The 13,463-nt window shown below is 37.2% G+C and overlaps 1 protein-coding gene across 2 annotated transcripts in view; it reads right to left on the reverse strand.

Annotated features, from left to right (window-relative positions):
• LOC145997050 (uncharacterized) overlaps positions 1–13,463 on the reverse strand; it is a 32,979-nt gene that overhangs the window by 11,397 nt on the left and 8,119 nt on the right. For both annotated transcript variants that reach the window (XM_083133672.1, XM_083133673.1), the window contains exons 3-6: positions 9,517–9,657; positions 8,591–8,797; positions 7,017–7,277; positions 2,660–2,809 (exon numbers count right to left, since the gene is read on the reverse strand). In XM_083133672.1, coding sequence (XP_082989798.1) covers positions 2,660–2,809; positions 7,017–7,277; positions 8,591–8,797; positions 9,517–9,657 — 759 coding nt within the window. The remainder of the gene's footprint in view (positions 1–2,659; positions 2,810–7,016; positions 7,278–8,590; positions 8,798–9,516; positions 9,658–13,463) is intronic.

Raw genomic sequence — 13,463 nt, forward strand, 5'->3', positions numbered from 1 at the left:
GCATGGTAGTCTGACGTGCACCTGTAATGGGTTTTAGATCTTTATGGTTTTTTAACCACACACCTTTTACCAATCCTATATCCTGTACCTATGGAGAGTTCGGCGTGGTTATGATTTATACATAACCTAAAAGTGAGCAGCCTGAAGAAGGGAGCAGTTGTGTCCCGAAACGTCACAGGAGTTACCTAGATACTCGCAAAACGTAAGTGATTAATATATATATATATATATATATATATATCCTTAATAAATGTCTGTTTCTAGGTGACGGCAGTACAAAAGAAGTTGCACATTATATTTAGACTCTTACTTTTTTCAAAAGCAGGGTATGGAAATTATCCATAAATATACAACAAAATGGCAGATTTCTGCACTAAATTATAAGATAATTATTAGGGTTGAGCCGTTACCGATACCTTAACCAATACCGACACTTGTATAATTCCAGCTTAAAATAACAAAGGCTAGTTACTGTCACAAAACTCATCACATCACATTCTATTAATGATATTAAATACTCCAAAATTATTCTCATATACCATTATATCACTTAAAATGTCCTGTGACATTTTATATGACCTTATTTCTACCCCCAGAGGATGGAAAAGAAGTTTTTGAAATGTTGCAAGTATTGTTAGTGTTGCAGATACACAGAAAAAATCGATTGATTATTATAAGTGTCCCTGCTTCATTTCATGATCCCCAATTTTGTTATAAATGTCTTTAAGGGGGGGAGAAAGTTATAGTGTTATAGTGTGTAAAATAAATTTTATGTAGTGCGTACAGCGTACAGATATACATATGCAGATGATGTAGACTTATTAGGGGATGATATAAATGCAATTAAGAATAATGCTAAAATATTTTTCAAAACTGCTAAAGAGATAGGTTTGGAAGTTAACAAAGAGAAAACTAAATATATGCTTACAGGCCGAAACCAAGTGTTAGGTAATAATCAAAATCTAATTATTGATAATAACTCGTTTGAACCAGTTTCCAAATTCAAATACTTAGGAGTAATATTAACAAATGAAAATGATATAAAAGAGGAAATAAAAAGTAGGCTTAATTCAGGAAATGCATGTTACTTCTCTCTTCATAAACTTTTGTCTTCTCGTTTAATATCTAAGACACTAAAAGTTAAAATATACAAAACAGTAATTTTGCCTGTAGTATTATATGGGTGTGAAACTTGGTCCCTTACATTGAAAGAGGAACATAAATTGAGAATATTTGAAAATAAGATCCTTAGGAAAATATTTGGACCTAAAAGGGATGAGGAGACAGGTGAGTGGAGAAGATTACATAATTTAGAACTACATAATTTGTATTCATGTCCAGATATTATTAGAATAATTAAATCAAGAAGACTTAGGTGGGCAGGCCATGTGGCATGAATGGGTGAGGAAAGATGAATTTACAGGATTCTTGTTGGGAAACCTGATGGCAAGAGACCTGTAGGATGGCCTAGACGAAGATTGAGGGACAACGTTGAGATGGACCTAAAGGAAATCTGTAGGGGTGGAAAAGAGTATATAGATCTTGCTCAAGATAGGGACAGATGGAAGGCCTATGTTGCTGCAGCCATGAACCTTCGGGTTTAAGAAGGCTAGAGAGTTAGTTAGTACAGCGTACAGCTTGCACAAGGAATGCAAAATTAATATAAATGTAAACAACATTCTTATCGTTTGGATTAATCTGAAGAGGGAGGAAAACGACGGAAACATATACACAAATACAGATATATATTTAATGCTCATTTGGCAGCTCTGCATATGCCCTGCTGTCCATTATTCTCTGTCATTTGCAATAAGAACAAGTCACTGCAGTGTCGGTATTGGCCAGCAAACACACAGAAGGGTAGATCACAAGAAGAAAATCCACAATCCTCCCTCCCACAGCGACATTCATCCCTTTCCCAGGAACTCCGGAATGAGCCTAGCATTATTATAATGCTGGTTTTGAAAACGTCACGATCTTAAACCACGAGTTTGCGAGCAACAATTGGCAAGGAATGGTTTCTTTCATTTCCACATGGCGTTGACCACCAGGCAGTTACATGCCTTGAATGTCACTTTTGGGCTTTCACTTTAGCCCTGCCTTTGATCTTGTCATCTGCTATCCAGGAAGGTGCATCATTTTCGTAAACATACATCGAATTTTTGTGCGCAACCCCAACCTGTCACAAGGAAGGGTGAGTGAACCTTTGAAAAGGACAAATCTTGACAAATGAGTTGTTTCTCTTGACCGCTCTGGCCACTCAAAATCTTTGGTATCGGCGAAAAAATTCCAACCGAACAAAGACTAACTCAACAATGATCTTTCATTCTCTAACTCAACAATGATCTTTCATTCTCTTAAACTTCTGAACACACAGGGTTGTGCTCCGACGTGGCAACAGCGCAAACTTCTGCCACGTGCCTAATATTATGGCCATGTGTTTAGTCGCTACAAATACAGTTTCTATTAGTCACACTATGTGCATGTACACATGCAACATATTGGTACAACACTTATGAATGCAAGAGCTAAAAATCCTAACACAACACACCATTTTTATTGTTGAATGCAAGAATGTTATAATGTCACACTCCAATGCAATTTATTGAATCATCATGCTGGAATTCCTACAACTTAGACCAAGAACATGAAGAAGTACCTTCTGACAATTTCTTAACCTCTGTTCTTCTGTTTGCTCCTCCTATTACGAGTCCATATGTTTGACTATGACTTGACATAAGCTCCTTCAAAATTCCCACCGTTTGCATCGACAATTCTCTTGTTGGTGATATTATAATACAGCCAGTACCTGTCAGTAAATTAAAAAAAAATAACAATAATGTGTAAAAATTTAGTTTATAAATATTACTAGGGAAGAGATTTACAGGCACTAAAACTTCCTCTCAATATACTTTGGCCACTACAAAATAACAAATAGAGCAATGCATGACTATAAAGAAAATTATTGACAGGAGCATGGGCGTCCGGAAGGGGGGGGGGCAAGGGGGGCCATGGCCCCTCTGGAAAATGAAAGTCAACCAAAAATTATGTATTTCACACACATAATTTCATTTTAGCCACAATAATATGTGTTAATTATTGCATTAACACCATAAATTCAAATTTAAGCAATGTTTTTTTTATGGAACTACACTCTTTTGGGGGAAAATGTGACATCTTTCCCCCCCCCTGGAAAAATCCTCCGGACATCCATGGAAAGGAGTATTATTTCAACTACAGTTCAATCTGTAATAATTTATAATTTTTTGCATGAGAAAGAATGAATAATGACTCCATTCATTTTTATTCTATTAAATGTGGAGATATTCGATCACAACTAGGTTGGCAATTCTCTCCATTCTGATAAACTGGTTGCACTTGCCTCTAATTCAATTATGTGCAAAAAAAAAACAAGAAAAGTCAATAGTGTTGCGGTAGCTCAGTCGTTAGGGCATCTGACTACCATGCGAGACACCGGGTTTTTTTTCCACCTGTTCAAGCAACTCCGGTGCCCACCCAGCATCGTACAAAGTGTGTACATGGAGGAAACTCTGGGGGGTAAAGGCAGCCAGGGGCATGGTGCTGATCACATCACCCCCACCTTCGACTGTAATCAAGAAAGTGTGGGGTCTAAACTCCACACTTGCTATATGCCTTCATGGCGTGGTGCAGAGCACACGGGAGCACCTTACTTTTTTACACAAGAAAAGTCAATTAATACCAGTGGTCAGAAGTAGCGAGCTACTTGTAGCGTCGCTACTGTAGCTAGCTACAAAATTTGTAGCTGTAGCGACGCTACATTTTGAAAATTGTAGTTGTAGCGGTAGCGAAGCTACAAAATTCCTGTAGTTGTAGCGAAAATTTCGCTTTTCGCTACAGCTACATTTTTTCTCAGCATTTTGAAGTGAATTTTGAATGTGGCAACAGCGTCAGAAAAAATCGACAATAACCCTTAATTTTGCAGGAGGTTCATAAAGACAGTCTATTACATGGAGGTACAGATTATCTAGATTGTAGATTAGAGATATCTGCGTAATTTATTTAATTAGTAGCTGAATAATTCAGATATCCAGATAACTAACTGACATATATGAATATATTCCTGCTAACAGCTACGTCCTTTTAGCTGCATCGCTATTTTGGGGAGAAACATGCCTCGTTTGCTGCACCACTGGAAAAAAGTGCCTCGTTTGTGTCACCCCCGGAACAAATCCTGTGTATATTCATGGTGTAAGAGACACCAAAATGTCATTAATTGCTGTGTAAGACACAACTTGTAGTGCAAAAACGAGTGATGGATTTTCCACTGCACTGACAAGGGAATAGTGCCAGCAATAAATGACTCAGTACGGTAAGAGCATTGATCATCGTCAGTATATAGGATCTCACCATCAGGAAATTATTGTTACAAGAATAATAGAGTTTCTGGAATTACAATTATTTTCGTGATAGTATTTGTTCACAAATTTTAAAATTACAATACGTTTAGAACAGTCAGGTTTACACGACAGTTTCCTCAAAAATTTTATCATATTGCAAAAGGTACGAGTTATTGACTTTCCTACAAAAACGACAATTTTCTTTAGTTAATACATATACATAGTTTTCAAATTTATGTATTTCTCCTACTTTTGCGTCACTATTCTGTAACTTTTGCTAATCATGACATCATCAACATCATCCTTCGCTGTTTCCTGCCTCTGGCTGGGTCAACATACAAGTCTAGCCTCTCCATTTTTTCCTGGTCTTCCACCACTCCTCTCTTTCCACGGTGTTCCAATCTTGTCCTCTTCTCTTAACACTCCATTATCTGCTCTTTCCACCGACATCTTTGTCTCCCCCTTGATCTTATTCCCACTCTTTGTGCATTCTAAGCTCTTAATGGTAGTATTTCTGCATCCATCCTCTTCATGTGTCCGAACCATCTCACCTGTGCCACATCTATTCTGTCCTGAAGCTTCACTACACCCACTGTCTGTCGGATCTCCTCATTCCTTATTCTATCCCTTCTAGTCTTCCCCAATAAACTCCTTAAAAATTTTATCTCCACTGCCTGCATCTTTCTTTTGTCTCTCTCTGTCATTCTCAAAGTCTCTGCTCCTTGCGTAATTATTGGCACATAGTATGTGCTATACATTACCTTCTTGCATTTCATAGGTACATCCCTGTTCCATATTAATCTTCGAACGCTTTGATATAGTCCACCACCCATTTGTCCTCTTCTGTTTACTTCCTCATCTATTCTTCCACTTCTCTCAATCATGACAATAAGGATGAATGGTTTATTTAAATATTCTCTTATCTATAGTCGCTTTCTGCCACTTTCGGCTAATTGTGAGAATGAGGAAGAATAATGAATGATGGATGAGCAGTGCGGGGAATGGAGGAGCAGGAGGATCCCATCCTCCCAACTTGGCATCGTTCCTACTTTTTGTTTTGAGTCCATTTTATGCATAGATAAGATGATCGAGACTGGATCCGAACCACTATGTGCCTCTGCTGGGAATTGAACCTGGGCCCGGTTTGTAGTCACAGGCTTCAGGTACTTTTCATTCAAAATGCTGTCTTCATATCAGTCTATAAAAAATTAAATATTTATTCTCAAGAAAAATATGTTGATGTGAACATAAATACGTAATCCTACCAAATTTGATTTGTGTATAGTTGTAATCATTAATTTGGGTAACACCCTAATTGCAATATTCATATATCAAATTTGAATTGATATGCTACTTGCATAGGTATGGTATTCTCAAAAACTTTAGTAAAAATAAGTAACTGAAGTAACACTGCTATCAAAATTATTGAATGACTGGAATCATGATAATAAATAACAGAATCTATTTACCAGTAGTAAGAGATTTTTTAATACCCATATGGTTGTTTTTATTTTTTTATGCAGAAGTAGCGCAAAAAGTAGCGAAGTAGCGAGTAGCGAACAGGAGTAGCGTAGCGAGCTACTTTTTGGTAAATGTAGCTGTAGCTGTAGCAAAGCTACATTTTGGAAGAGTAGCTGTAGCTGTAGCGAAGCTACTTTTAAAATGTAGCGTTCTGATCACTGATTAATACACATGGAATTTAAGGATCATTCTATGTTTTTCAAGTGAACAAGATGTAAAAACTTAAAATGTGTGAAAATGTAAAATCCCAGAATGTATAATGGAGGTTCCTCGGTATTCTGAAATAATTGATAAAATTAAAATTAGTAGCATCGCCAAGATATTGGCAGTGGTATCCACTAGATGCTATTTAAGATGGTTCTCACTTAATCAGAAAAATCAATTTGTTTACACGTTACTGGTGCAAAATAAATGAATGTTTTGAATTTTGCATAATTTTCAGGATAAAGAGGCTCCACAAAAGTGTTGCATGTCACATCTGCAGATACTGCAACTATGAAAAAGTATCAGCAGAGGCACATAATTATGGAAAATAACAAAGCAAAATTTCGGTACAAAAACAGAGTCAATTTTGGTTTCAAAAGCGGTAAATACAATAAAAATTTTGTTATCTTTGGGATGAAGTGGAGCGTCGGTTGCGTGCGAGACTCATTCGACTGGAAACCAAACATGAACTATTCACGAGGCTACAGGACGAATGGGAAAACAATCCACCAGCAATATACCAGAACTTAATGGAAAGCCTGCCCTGAAGAGTAAATGTTGTAATAATAGCAAAGGGAGATCCCCATATTATTAGTTACTTTTAGTTACCTGGCTGGTGTATTTGGAATAAACAGACTAGGTGTCCGGTAACTTTTGGCTATACAGTGCATCATTTCGTGAGAAAATAGGGTAGGAAAATGCACCTCACACCTTTCAGAAACATGAAAAATGAACATTACAACATGGTATTTCACATATCGCGTTTTCATCAAAAATGAAATATTCATGTCTCAAAGTATCAGCAAATTAGATTTGAACTCTCACTTTCTGATATTGATACCAAAAGACTGCCATCGGTATCGAGTCAGCCCTTGTTAATATAGACAACACACAAAAACACCAATACCTTACCATGTCGAGGCTTGAACTCAAGTCTGGAAAGGAGTTCAATGGCTGGAATGAGGAAAGCCAAGGTTTTCCCAGAACCAGTCTTTGCTGCTCCTACGAGGTCCTGTCCCTCGAGAAGGTGTGGAATGGCCTGGGCTTGGATTTGCGTGAGTTTCTCAAATCCCATTTTAGCCACGGCTTTCAACGTGTTCTCGCATATCTTTCCTTTCAGCAAGGAAAATTTAACGTCTGTCAGAATCTTAGGACTGGCACTAGAGCCGTTCACTGAAATAAAAATGAGAAACCAACTTAGTAACATCAAGCTCTTCATATATACAGCATGTTCAAAAATGATTATCGGGATTTCAAAGTCATTTAATTTCCCTTATATGTAAAGACAAAGGCAAAGCTTATATGGGAGCAAACAACAACTCAACAAGTTTACGTAGTGTACCTTATGCATGTTCAATGTGAGCACTTTTTGTCACACAGCACACATTCATTCCCTCGACACACTTGGACGTCCAGAACTCTTCCCTTTGCAGACACATCCAGTTGTTTCAAACTTATTAAAGTATCGACGAATGTTGCTATTGGATGGAGGATCACTTCCAAATCGGTGAACTGAAACAGCAGAACCACACCTTGCATATTGAATGACACAAAACGACTTCCACGTGGGAGTCGCTACTTTGTAATACACCTACGCCACTGTGACTGATGGGAAACAAATGATACACACTCAGGGTAGCAAACTTACACAACCGTTCTTATCATACATGTACAATATAGACATTCACCTTTGTCTGTTGCAATATATACCAACTACTTGAAAGCCCGCGATAATCATTTTGGGACATGGTGTATACATAGAACTTTTTAAAACGACAGACAGAATAACAGAACCATGTGTATTTCTATTTTGTTATGTTTCATTGCTTGTCTGAGACAAGTGGTGAGATCAATAGTTCATCACTTAATGTGCTCAACCAACCAATACAATCAACTGATGAAACAGAAGAACATCAAGTAGAAAAACATATTTTTAAAAGTGCATAAGGAAGTATACAACTTAAAATAAAAGAAATATTGCTATTTTATTTTTTGTTATCAACAATATATAAGCTAGATCAACAGGCAGGAACCATTGCATCCAGGTTGGTGAACTTTCCGACCTTCAAATAAATATTTTCTTCTGAAATGGCATTTAGAAAGACTTTCTCAATGTCTTCTACAGGCAGGTGTAACCCTTTTGGGAAACTAAAATCATGCACAGATAATCATCTGCGTATGTGGAAAAGAAAACGTAACAATTCCCTAGGGGTGTACAGAACGGAAACCCTTTGGTCAGGATGGGAAAATTACATGTTTGATTTGATTTGGTGTTTTAAGTCCACTTTATGCACAGTAAGGCTAATCGGGACTGGACCTACAGTTCAAAGTGGTGTAAAATTGCATGTACTATTCTACTAAGTAATAACTACTAAAAGTTAGTAATTTGCATCTGTTTTTTTTTTTCCTTTATCATACCACCCTGTGCTTCATTCTCCAAAACATGAATATAATGGTCAACTTGAGTATTACACAAATAAGCTTACAATTTGCACCCTGTTCTTTGGATTCTTTCTTTTCATCCAATTCTTCTCTGACTTCATCGTCGTCTTCAGACTCTTCTTTGACTTCTTCATCTCGGGACTCTCTGACTTCTTCTTCATTTGAATCTCCTGTTTGTTGTTCATCAACCTCTTCAATTGTTACATCAACCTTTTCTTGTTCATCTTTTTTATGTTTTTTCTTCTTCTTTCCTATAAATATTGCACAAAATTGTATAAATGTATAAATTAAAAACTAGTATATGTAGCAGTTGCATATATTATAATGGATAATTAATCATGAAAACAAAACCCATTCAGAATTCAAAGTTACAGCAATTTTTTTTTTCAAATTTCAAGTCTGAATATTTATGATGCATCAACATTTTCCCCAATCTATCAAGGTCTCTGGTCTCTAAAAAGTTTGGTTGATTTTTTTTTTTAAAAAATAGTATTTTCTATTCTTGTTACTTTATGTCAAACTTCTGCCACTTAAGCTACTTGCAACAATGACGATGAATAGATGAAACTGATGAAGAGGTCCTAGGTTCGATATCCGGTGAGGGAACATAGTGATTTGGATCCCACTTTAAACTGTAGGTCCAGTTCTGATTAGCCCATCTGTGCATAAAGTGAACTTAAAACAGAAACTCAAAGAAGAAGAAGAAGAAATACACTCATGAAGGGACACTCACAAAGAACATATGCACCCAGGATGGGAACGTTTGGGAAAAATTTAAACAGGTGCATCTTCAGTCGAAGTGAAAAGAGAGATTACAGAAACGAAAGTGAAAGTTCGGCCTCCAAAGTTGCCAGGCCTAGAAAGAAGATATAGTTGGTATAACTTTTGTAAATGATGACAGTGTGTGACCAAAATGAACACACACATATCACTTGCATTTATAAAACCACAATTTTCAATGTATACCTACTTTTTATACGACTACTGTCATCTGGATATGGGCGTTTCCCTTGCAACCTAACAAAGGCACCACCAGTACAGTTGGTACTAGGAGAATCTGTTTCAGATTCTCCATCTTCTCTGTTCAATAAAGTTGCATTATTGTGTGTTTCTGCAAGTAAAAAAAAATCCATGATGATATTGAAAGTCAACCAATTAACATGCTTGGCTACCAATCTGGCATTTTGTTTTAATACTAATTAATAAGTAATAGTATCCTTATGTTGTTTTAGATAAAGCATATGTTATCCTGAAAAATCAATTACTTTAAGACACTTGAGTATTTTGTTCCACAGAAAAAAAGGCACATTTTCACTTCTTACATCAAAATTAGGGATGGACATAAATAAAAAATCGAACAGTATCAACTGATACTTCGCCGCCCACCCAGCATCGTACCAAGTGGGTACTTGGAGGAAACTGAGGGGTAAAGGCAGCCAGGGGCATGGTGCTGATCACATCACCCCCTCCTTTGGTTGTGATCAAGAAAGTTTGGGGCCCTAACTCCACACCCTCTATATGCCTTCATGGCATGGTGAAAAGCACAGGGGAGCACTTTACTTCTTTTTTATTTTTTTTTTACTTTATCAACTGATATAGGCATATCTCTGTATCAGTAAAATTACCAACAATTTTACAGAGATTGGATAAAGCTTCTTTAAATGTTAAATGCTTTCATTAGTTTTACAGGAGCATTTGAAAGTCTTGTAGGAAATTATTTTGAAAGTAAATTTGAAACCTGAAGAAATTAATTTATGCAGTTTAGAGTTTCACAAATTACTATTTATGGGAGAAAATATCACATAAAAAGTAGCTTAAGCACACTTCCCAGAGAACAGCTGTCTATTGGCTTATTCAAAGGAGACTCAAAGAAGTGTCACAATGTGATCAGTTTCTAAAAGCATTTAGGGATGTTATTTTAATCCTAAAATCCCCAAACCTGACCTACCTAATGTAACAATAAAATAATTTAAAGATGTTATCTTGGTGTTAAGAGCAAGAAACTCCCCTTTGCACTGCACGCATGTGAAGTACATAGCAACAGCAGTCCGTATTCAAGATGACAGTATACAAATGGCTGTTCACGAACAGATATGCACATTGGTGTATACAGAAAACAAAAACCACCTCTAGAAAACATGCAGTATGCAAACACTAAGCTCATGAAGTGTGCGTTGACAGGCCTAAACGGAACTCTAAACATGTCGAACTCAGTTCAGCTCCACACAAACCTGCTGCTTTTAACAGATATGTACACAATACCTTTGCCATCTGGTCGCATGGTGAAGCAACGCTGCAGATGTTCCTGGATCATCTCAACAACCAGCACCCGAACATCAAATTCCCCATGGAGACAGAGACCAACAGCAGCCATCCGTTCCTGGACATCCTCGTCACACGCAAACCAGACGGAACCTTAGGACACAGCATATACAGGAAACCTACTCACACACACCTATACCTTAATGCCAAGAAGTTTCAGGATCCAGTGCAGCGATCAACCATACTCTCGACATTGTTTCACCTGGCCATCTTCATCAGCGACATAGAGGACCTTCAAGATGAAATAAGACACCTGTGCATAGCTTTCAGACAGAATGGATACAGTGGAAGCATCATCAACAAGACACTAGAGTGAGTAATGCACAGCAAGAACAACCAACAAACAAACCTGGACCCCCCTGATAACCAAGACAAGAAGATAGCCATCATCCCATACATTGGAAACCTCTCCGCAGTCGTCAGCTGCATTCTTTCAAAGCACAACATTAAGACAATTCACAAACTGCCACCAAGAGTCAGAAGCCAACTTCGAAATCCTAGACTACCTAGAACAGAAGACACCCGGGGTTTACTGTATCATCTGTTCCTGTGGTAAAGCCTACGTTGGACATATGGGGAGGACAATTGAAAAACATTGCAAAGAACATGCAAGCTACATCAAGAATTTTCATCCAGAAAAATTCGGGTTAACAGAACATTCCATCCAGGAGAGCCATAGAGCTGACTTCACAACCACCAAGATCATCAACAAGTCATCCAATTACTGGGACCGAATTATCAAAGAAGTGATAGCCATACACCGTGTTGTATCCTCGGAGAGAAGGGGTGGAGAATACAATCTTTCAAAGTACGTGTTCGTTGGTCCGGTGAAAACTTAGTAGTTAACTTCAAGTAAATAAAGTTCGTACTTGAGGTTTTAAATATATATTTATTGAACGAAATCACTGGAGACACTACAATTACACTTACAGTCAGTCACATGTAGATTTGGGGACATCCCAAATTACACTTACACTCAGTCTCATGTAGATTTTTACAAGTCTTTACCGACACCAAGTTCTACAATTAGTCTTTCAGACTAAACACAAGGAATATTATCCATAGGTATTTAAGACAATAATTACCATGTACCCGGTAGTTTGCCAGGTATAGTTAGGTACCCGGCAGCTCCACAGTAGGCCCGATTGGAGAATAGAAGAACGACTGTGCCCTGGTACTAAAATTTGGTCTTTTTATACCAAAGGTGAGGCTGTATTTGTGGTTTCTTAATTACTTTCTATTTTCCATTTCCTTGGGTCTACGTGAGGAGAGCCTGGTCAATCAACAATATATGAAAAACAACATTTTCCCGACACCTGATGGTTACAGGTCAAGGTGACAAAAACATGTTTTGAAATTAACAGTTCCGTATGGCAAGAGGCCACTGAACCACCATAACAGAGAAACACTTAAATACCTTTTGCCTTAAGTCTAATATATACATTTGACAATCGTTTCTCTATTCCCAAGAAATCGTTTGACTAACAGTTATGAAAGTGATTCACACATTACAGGCAAAAATAGACAAAAAGTAGGTAAAGATGAATCAAGTATAAATATTACTTCAAGAGGAAAGAATGATTCTCACTGCAAGCAACAGAAAACTGCAAAAAGTATATTTGGGAATGAATTGATAAATGACGAGAGCGACGATGTTATTCCCAAAAGAATAACCCAAACGTTGTCACCTACAACAACGGGGAAAATAAAAACCTCAACAGGGTCACAGGACTACAACTGGACCCAGACTGGTTACCGATAGTCGACTGGGAGCGAGGATGTCATAGACACAACTGGATTGGCCCACCACCTACACCGGATCCCTCCCACACCAAATACATATAACCTTACCCTGACATCTCTATACTTCAATCCCTGAAGATGACAGTGATGTTAGCTCTCGGAAACCTATCCAGAAATCACCTGGTTGATATCCCGAGAAAACTTCTTCAAAAACGTATGTGTAGTATGATTACTTGAAAATTAAGTGAGCAGAACTTGGGCCAACATCTGTAATGAAAAAAATTAGGCATGGGCCGATACCAATAAAGTTCTGATATAAAATGTACCAATACTGATAATCGATATTCTACTGATCCAATATAAAATTCCAAATGGTCCTTGAGGGACCTGAATAAATCATTGACCTCCTTAATGAATGCATGTTCTGAGGTGATTGCAGTGATAAAGAAGTGGGATATTTAGGCATTTACTTTTTTTAAAGAAAGTAGGGCATAGAGATTATCCATAAAAATTATAACAAAATGGTAGAATTTTGCACTAAATTCTAAGATATTTAAAGATATATCGGACTGGTAAAATAATTGGTAATTTTACTGATAAACCAATATGCCTATATCGGCTGAAACTGATCAAGCTGTCCCATCCCTAAGTTCTATAGAGTAAATATCAAATAAATGGTTCTTTCTTCACATGCAAAACACATTGGTACATCCATTAAGGAGCTTAATTGGCCATTCATATTCTTCATGGAAAATTTGAAATTTTATATCTGATTGGTAGAATGTATGTGCAAATAAATATAATTGTACAATACTATGTAATATTTTTACTCACTGTTTGTCAAGCGCAAAA

The sequence above is a fragment of the Lepisma saccharinum genome, chromosome 13 (genome assembly GCF_977018435.1).
Source record: "Lepisma saccharinum chromosome 13, izLepSacc3.1, whole genome shotgun sequence".
NCBI lineage: Eukaryota > Metazoa > Arthropoda > Insecta > Zygentoma > Lepismatidae > Lepisma > Lepisma saccharinum.